This window comes from Anopheles cruzii, chromosome 2 (assembly GCF_943734635.1).
Source record: "Anopheles cruzii chromosome 2, idAnoCruzAS_RS32_06, whole genome shotgun sequence".
In the NCBI taxonomy this organism is placed as follows: Eukaryota; Metazoa; Arthropoda; class Insecta; order Diptera; family Culicidae; genus Anopheles; species Anopheles cruzii.
Window position 1 is genome coordinate 43,688,771 of NC_069144.1, and position 7,770 is coordinate 43,696,540.

General features: G+C 46.3%; 2 protein-coding genes across 3 annotated transcripts; one reads left to right on the forward strand and one right to left on the reverse strand.

Moving 5' to 3' along the window:
- Positions 1 to 332: 332 nt before the first annotated feature.
- Positions 333 to 4,665, forward strand: LOC128277520 (type 1 phosphatidylinositol 4,5-bisphosphate 4-phosphatase). Of its 2 annotated transcripts, none has more exons than XM_053015990.1 (6): positions 333 to 594; positions 659 to 1,027; positions 1,846 to 2,012; positions 2,475 to 2,684; positions 2,757 to 2,921; positions 3,010 to 4,665. In XM_053015990.1, the coding sequence occupies exons 2-6, from the start codon at positions 952 to 954 to the stop codon at positions 3,139 to 3,141; spliced, it is 750 nt and encodes a 249-aa protein (XP_052871950.1). In that variant the 5' UTR covers positions 333 to 594; positions 659 to 951; the 3' UTR covers positions 3,142 to 4,665. The 2 variants fall into 2 exon arrangements, with proteins under 2 accessions (XP_052871950.1, XP_052871951.1); XM_053015991.1 differs by having other exon boundaries at positions 1,849 to 2,012.
- Positions 4,666 to 4,940: 275 nt separating this feature from the next.
- Positions 4,941 to 5,442, reverse strand: LOC128268452 (tubulin polymerization-promoting protein homolog). Its single transcript, XM_053005552.1, has 2 exons — positions 5,231 to 5,442; positions 4,941 to 5,070 (listed from the first exon to the last, which is right to left on the reverse strand). Exons 1-2 carry the CDS (start codon positions 5,440 to 5,442, stop codon positions 4,941 to 4,943), a joined length of 342 nt encoding a protein of 113 aa, XP_052861512.1.
- Between the last annotated feature and the right edge of the window lie 2,328 nt (positions 5,443 to 7,770).

The window sequence follows — 7,770 nt, forward strand, 5'->3', positions numbered from 1 at the left end:
GGACAGAAGCGGCCGACAAGTGCGGCGAGCTTTTCGCAATTATGCTACCAGTGCTCGAGAATGTTCCCCGATTGTTCTTTCGTGGTAAATATGCACCCGTCTAGGCCAAAAACCGCACGACGTTTCGTTTGCTCACCACACAATTTTTTCTTCCCTCGCTCTGACAGAATAATTTTGACGGCTTAACACGAACCAACGCAAGATGCCACAGTTGATCGGAACAACTCGAACGCTGCGTTCGCGTTTCTGCTGTCACCACGGACTGCTTTCCCCGTTTTATTTACCATTCGCCGCGGGTGGAAGATAGTTCCCTTTTTCGCTTGCTGCGGGTGTTTGAAATATGGTGGTCCGCTCCTACCGAATCGACTGCATACGGGCTTGTTTGGTGCTCTGCAATTGAGAAAAGTTTCGTGGTCCTATAGTTTGTTGCATATTCTGCCAGGTTCAGGTTTTCATTCCTGACCGCAAAACGAAGTGAATAGAATTGGCTTTGTAATTTGCCGACCGACAGATAGCGAGGGAGAGAGAGATAGAAAAAGTGAATGTGCGAAAGAGACAAATAGCAATGCAAATGTCAAAGTGAAGTAATAAGAGGTATCAAATTTTCCTTTTGGGCCAAATTATCCTTGCTCTAACAAATCGTACACATTCTCCGCAGTGTGTTTCGCAGGCGTAAATCCGCGTGTGGCTTCGACCGAAATCGTGCCAGGAGCAGTGTTGCCACTCGTTCCCACAAACCGTTGGTGAATCAGTGCTCTAGTGCCGTTTGTGGTGGATGCAAAAATTTTCTTTGTTAGCCCAGCACACCCGCGGCAGGTTCGATAGGCAAGGGCAGTAATAGCGGAAGCGCCGCTGTAGCTGCAGGTAATCCCCTTCCACAAGCGACGTCGAGGCAAAGTGCGAACCAGCGACGCATCAAGTGCAGGGTGAACACACGCCCCGGAAGCTACGATGGATGGGGATTCGGAGAAGCAGCCGCTGCTGAAGCAATCGCAGCAACCATCGCAGGATCCAGGAGCCGTGCAACGTAAGTGTGCTTCGTCAGCGCGAAGCTGTCAGGGCGAGATAGCTAATTCCCAGTTGGCTCATAAATGGCTTATCAATTGGCCCCCACAAGTGATGTGAAAAGTGTTAGTGCGTAGCACGAATGTCCCTTCGCACAGAGGCGGGTGTAAGACACAGGGAGGCGATGAGTCAACCAGCTCGTTACCCTGTGTTTGCGGTGTACTTGCGGCGTTGTTTCTTTCTCCCTCCCTCATTCTCAGCTCCGATTGGCTGTGCTGTCATTGTGGTGTGTAGTCGGAATGTCACAAATTCAATCACCACCACCGGCTGCAATAAGGAACGAATTCGGTCGAAATGTTTGTTTTCATACAACATTGCTTCGCTTATCAGCCGGCGTAACCAAGGAAGGCCAGCACAAATGGCCTGGCTGTTCTACTGATAGGAAGGGTTTGGTTTGCAACGCTTCCTGGCGATTTCAAAACGACCCGGCCCATGTAATCGTTCGCTGCTATTCGATAATCGGAGTTTGTTTTCAGATGATTATTATGTTCGCCTTTTCCTCTCCTTTGCTCCGTTGTACTATAAATGAACTGTTAAGCGGCTTACCAGACCCTGGAGCCCCACAAGTGCAAACCAAGAGGTGGTACCCCCACGATGCGGATAAGATTTCAGCGTCTGTGTCTACACTTGTGTGTACAAATATTGTTTAGCACATTGCATCCTGGTGTCCGTCATTAATTTTCCATTTTAGTGTAATTCAAAAAACTATACAACTTCCAATGAACATTAAAAAATTGCCCTTTTTTAATACGTTATTTTGTATCTCTTTTCTACCTACAGCAGTTGTAAATGCGTCCCCTATCGGGCCGGACGAGGTGCCGCCCTCGTACCAGCAGGAGCAGCAAAATAGTATTATCGTTTCGTGCCGCGTGTGCCAGGCACTGATCGACATCTCCTGGAAGAAGGAGCAGCACGTCGTCAAATGTGCCCAGTGCAACGAAGCCACGGTACGCAAGACAAACAGTAGTTGTAGTTTATCTATCCAGTCTAAGTTTGAACAAACCGGAAAACCAAAGTTAGTGCTACTCACCGTAGGCACCTTTGATGTTTCGAAAGCATGTCGTCAGCACCCCTCGATCAAGGGGTAGCAGCCATTGTAGGAGCCATTCGTTGTCGGTAACGACTCTATTTGGTGCTGCAAATGAAACTTGATCCTCATAATCCGTTCGCTTGTGGTGTAAAGGGAACGAGTTTTCTTGTAACTGATCAGTTTGTGCAAACGGGACGAAAGATACTGTTACTGCCCTTTACCGTAGATCAATACTTGTGGTGTACTCGATATTGTGTGTGCATAGGCCAAGTAACGATAATTTTACCTGTAGAAAATGAGAAGTGAAATAGGCATCGACATTTCTATCTATGCCGTATTATTATAAATAATATGTTCTCTCTAAACGTTCGTAATCTAGCCTATTCGCAATGCACCGGCCGGGAAGAAGTATGTTCGGTGCCCGTGCAACTGCTTGCTGATCTGCAAGAGCTCTTCCCAGAGAGTGGCCTGCCCGCGGCCCAACTGCAAGCGCATCATTAACCTGGCACCGAGCCCGGTAACACCGCCGCTGCTGCCAATGCCTGGAATGTGCCGCGTTACCTGTGGCCACTGCCACGACACTTTCCTGGTAATTATTTGCTGAAATTGTCATAAATGTTACACAAACTTTAATGACGCCGCACCTCTTGTGTTCTCGTAGTTCGACACGTTGAAGAACAATTTGGCAAGATGTCCCCACTGTCGCAAGGTGTCTTCGGTTGGGCCGGAGTTCCGCAAAAATCGACGTAGATTCTTTTTTCTGTTAGGATTTATATTTTTCTCAATCGCCATGGTAGTCGTATTTACCACCAAAGTCTATGCAAAGGTATGTTTCATCTCATCGCACCTGCACTTGTACCGTTCGTCTTGTACTGATTTGTTTTTTCTTTCTCCTGACTCGAACCCATTCACAGGCGTACACTGGTTTGTACATTGCGTATATCACACTTTTCCTCATCCCGTTGCTTCTGATTGGCAAGGGAATCTACTACGCGTCGCTGAAGGTTAGCACCATTGATGGACCGTTCTCGGTGTCCACAACATAAGGGGAGTGCCCACCAAACCCACCCACGGATCGCGAACGTCACAAAAACTGATACATTCCTCCCAGCATCTCAGTTTACGGTGTTTCCGATCCGCGCTCCACCGTAAATCGATGGGACAGGTTTGGAGACTCGGTTGCGTGGTGGCGCTGCATGCAAATGATGGGTAGTTATCAATGCGAAACGCAACGAGCAGAGGTCAAAAAGTGCGGACAAAAGCGGATTAACGAAAGTAAAGGGGTAGAGGAATACTTTAGAATATTAAAACACTAAAGCTTAACATAGAAACGAAAGCACGTGAGATGTTTTTGGGACAGGATAACACTCAGCAAATTTATTTGGGCGCCGAACAGAAAGAGCCACAATATGGTAAGAAGTGATCCACCGGCGTAGAGCGTCGATCAACGCAATGGTTGAAAACAAAAAAACGGGAACATATTACGAGTGACGTGTAAGAATCTTGGATTTAAAATTTTCGTTCCGTTTTCGCCAACCGAAAACATGAGAACTTTTCTATTACCTTGTACCAAGAGGGAAAACTTTGGCAATCGATTAATTGTGCACTCTCTCGCTCCCGGATGGCTTCACTAGGCCCGTATTCATGTTCTGTAATATTGTGTTTGTACTGTTTGTTTGTTTATTTTTTACCTTTCTACAGTTTTCTATTTTACAACGTGCCGCAGGGTACGAAATAATCACCAAATGTTTGTATAAAATGAAAGCACACCCTTGCCACAGAGCTTGAACTCGAGATTATGTCTTGGCGCGATCACGATCAAAAGCAAGTGGTCCACGAGGCTGCTTAAAAAGATGGTAAAGTTGTCGCCTCGAAGATGAAAATGCCGGCTGGCTATGAGAAGAAGGCAGAAGATTTTTTGTCGTACACTTGTTTTCCCGTTCCCGTCAGAAAACAGTTGCAATTGTTGGGGCGAAACAACAGTTTATTCATTACGCATATTCATACATAAACGCATTCATACACACTACCTACAATAATATACAGTCTAATGTAAGGCATACACTATGCGCCCTGCATATTGCTATGTAGTACTATTATTATGCGTATAAAAATTATTCGGCTGAAGACAAAACGGGCGGGTGTCCGTCAAGCGGACGGTCACGAGGGAATACCGCTTCAGGCGCACGATAGCGTATGGTTACTAGATAATGTTTTATTGAAATAATTAAGTTGCTGCAGTATGCGGAGCGCTGTTTGTCGCGGTTGGTCGCCCCTCTCGTGTAGTCCAAATCACCGTTACTGTTGAGCGCAACTACTACTAACGACCATCAAAACCCTTGTTCTTACATGATATTATTTGTAAACACGTAACGAAACACTATTCGAAAGTTTGATGGCTGGCAAAGAAAATTAAGAACAAAAAGAGATGATGCACCGGAAAACTTCCCCGGTGGAGAAGTGTGTAACGACGGAAGAAGTCAGACGGTGAAGGTATGATCATCGGATGGATTGGTGTGGCATGTAAAGTATGTGAAGCAAAAATAAAGGTAATTTAGATACAATAATAAGCTCCCAAAAAAAGCATTAAGTCAAATTCTTATTTACATTATTTTTTGTCCACACTCACTACGGGTGCTTAGCTTTCATATCGTACAAAAATATACTTTAATATCTACGAAACCGATGCACTAAGTTCAAACCGGTGGTCGGAGGCCCTTCGATCGATCGAGGTTACTTTGCAGACTTTTTCTCAGCTCCAGCTATCGCGCCCTTCCTCGCACAGACTCCAGTGTCCACCGAGAACACTGTTCAGGTACGACATAAGCGTGTACGTTCCGAATTGTCAGGTGTTGATACCGGGAGGGCCGCAGTTCGTTAGTTTCTCCTTAACTTCCTCCAACTCAACGTTGGCTTTCTCCGTGCAAAGCATGGCCAAAAACTGCAGGTACTCGGCAAAGTCGAGGGACGATTTCCTTAGGAAGCAAAGGGAGACAACACCGAACACCATTACGCCGACACGGTGACGGCACGTGTCGATCAGACGGATAACATGGTGAAAGAAACGTTAGCGATGTAAACGGTGTAAACACGCAATGCACCTACATCCGGTGGGACCCGGATCCCTGACCTTACCTAAACTCGAAGAACGTTAGCCCGGTCTGCGTGAGGGTAAAATACTTTGACCCGATTAAGGACGCCTGTTGCATCCAACAGTCGCTCTGCGACAACAGAATGCGCTTTCCGTCGCCCTGGAAGGTATTGAGCGCTGGACGGTACTTCGCGAACAGTTGAAACATCGAGGCGAGCGTAGCTGGTTTCGCTTGCGACGATTGCGGACTGGACATTGAATTTGAAAAGGCCACTGAAGCAGAATTTACTGAAACTTTGAAACCCGTGCCGCTGCTGCTGATGGTGAGTTGTGAATTTTATGTCCAAATTGCTCCAAATTTTGTGCTGCCCTGGGTGATGAACGTTGATGACAACCGATTTAGCCGTTGCTAGGTTTTCATGCCCCGCGATAGCTATGACTACTTCGGCGTTGCTTTGTTGTTGGACCAACCGGTAGGGGCTCTCACCTAGAAAATGGGGCACCGATGCTTTGAATGACAAAAAGTTATTAATTTATGCATAATGTTCGCCCCGAAGTGAACCGTGAAGTGGACCTTGCTCAACCTTCAACCTCTCTGTCTCTCGTACGTGGTGTATGTGTTTTCACATCCACCTTGGTAGGTTTAGTCTCGTATCTAGTTACACAAAAACAGAATTGTTGAATTTAGAAATTTTTCAAATCGCTGCCTTAACAGATATACGCTCGCTCTAACGCCGTTTTCTAATGGCTGCGAGGCGTTTGATGGCTTTGTGTGGTCTTTTGACACGTTTATCCATTGTTTATTCTTATATTACTGATAAATTGAGCGAATTTTATTGAAGCATTACCATACAGTTTCCCTTAAAATTGTTTTCATCCCTTTCTTTACGTGTTTCTTCGCCGGGTGTTAACAAATCCCAACTGAACACCCCATCATAAACGCCGCACGTCCGGCACGTTCACTCGGTGTGCTTCATTTCGCCAAATTTTGAAATTAATTTCGGCAAATTAGTTTCCAATGCATTAAGTTCTTCCCTGCTTTCAACTGGAAGCTTTGGGGGACCAGGATACGTTGGGGCGCGCGTTGGGTTCGGAGCAGGAAGCTCTAAAGGCGTCGACAACGTAATTACGGTTACTTCCGGATTTTCCCACACTCGGTTAAGATAGTCAGCTTTATCTAAATGCAGCTGCGGCTGTAAATTATAAATATAAAAATTAAAACATATATAATGTTAATATTAAAGTTTTACTTACCCTAAACTCACGTTTTGCTTTGGCCGCGAATGTTGCGTCCTTGCGAAGATTCAAGGCCAAGCGCCGCATTTCCGGGAAATTTCCTTCCGGAATGTATTTGCTGGCCATAAGTCCCTGAAATTCACTGTACAACTGCATGCACTCGGCTTTCGTTTTCATCATTTCATAAGCAACGGCCTCCCAAGCCACGGCGTACTGTTCTTGGGTATATTGACTGCGTTTGTTCATGAAACAATCATGGTTGGACATAGCGTACACTAAACGCAGGTACACCATCATGCTAAAAATGTAATAATTTGAACTAGCCAGTGATTTTGGGAAAATTTTGAACTTAAACGTACCGTAGATTCTTGTAGATTGTTAGTGTTAGAATGGCGGAGTAAATTAAACACGAGCCGTTGGTGAAAGGTTAGACAGAAGAGAATGCAACTGTCAAGAAGGACAGTGTTGCCAATGTCAACACCAAGTTCAACAGTTAGCTGTTAAGTCCGGTCCAGACGTAACGATAATCGCTACGATTATCGTAGCGTGTATACATCGGAACACTGCATCGTTACGTCTGGCCGGGCTTTAGGAAAATATAACTAAAAGCCTCACTATTTAAAATACTTTTATGACCGTTGATCACCGTTTTCCCATAGTGCGGTCAGAGTCCGGGAACGCCAAGAAACACTGTCAATACGGACTGTCAATCGGACTGTCAATCGGACTGTCAATCCGGCAAAAGTGTTAAGAGTTCCGAAAGGAAGTGGGATTTCGTATAGCTTTGGAAAAGAGGAAAAGAGTTGTTGGCGACGGATATTCCGGAACGTGTACGCGCAGACAGGACGGTTCCCGGTGCCCGCTTAACGCCGCGACGGCAATGGACTGGAGGTGCAGATGTTGTTGGTGACAAAAGTGTACCGTTCTTACTTACTTACTCAGCGCCAAGTTAGTGATTCGCCGAAAGTGTGCCCCGGCTCCATTCCATAGGGGCCGTGCCCTGTGTGTGTTTGCGCGGAACCAGTGAAAACCGTGCAGCTGCTACCCGCGGCGTCGCATTTGTGCGCCCTTTTGTGCAGCGACAAAAGTGACCAATCGAAAGTGTAATCGACCAATGGTGTATGTAGGGCGAAGCTGCCGCTCCTGCCGGAAGGTAATCCTCGTGTTCGCGGTTGCACCTCGCACTCCGAACCCACGTACCACGTAAACCGAATGGTGTCCGCCATCTCGTCGGAGTGTCATCCTTTCGGTTGCTTTTTTTTCTTTTGCCTACCGTACGGAGAAGTAATGCGGCGTACCTTCGATTGCACCGGCGACGGCGGATCAGTTGACAGGCGTGTGGTTTTTT

Excerpts from the sequence above, each read along its gene's own strand:
- LOC128277520 (XM_053015990.1), top strand. The coding sequence starts at position 952 with ATGGATGGGGATTCGGAGAAGCAGCCGCTGCTGAAGCAATCGCAGCAA. Across the intron at positions 2,013-2,474 it reads CCCAGTGCAACGAAGCCACG|CCTATTCGCAATGCACCGGC; the intron begins GTACGCAAGACA and ends TTCGTAATCTAG. Across the intron at positions 2,922-3,009 it reads CCACCAAAGTCTATGCAAAG|GCGTACACTGGTTTGTACAT; the intron begins GTATGTTTCATC and ends ACCCATTCACAG.
- LOC128268452 (XM_053005552.1), bottom strand. The coding sequence starts at position 5,442 with ATGTCCAGTCCGCAATCGTCGCAAGCGAAACCAGCTACGCTCGCCTCG. Across the intron at positions 5,071-5,230 it reads CTAACGTTCTTCGAGTTTAG|GAAATCGTCCCTCGACTTTG; the intron begins GTAAGGTCAGGG and ends TTGCTTCCTAAG.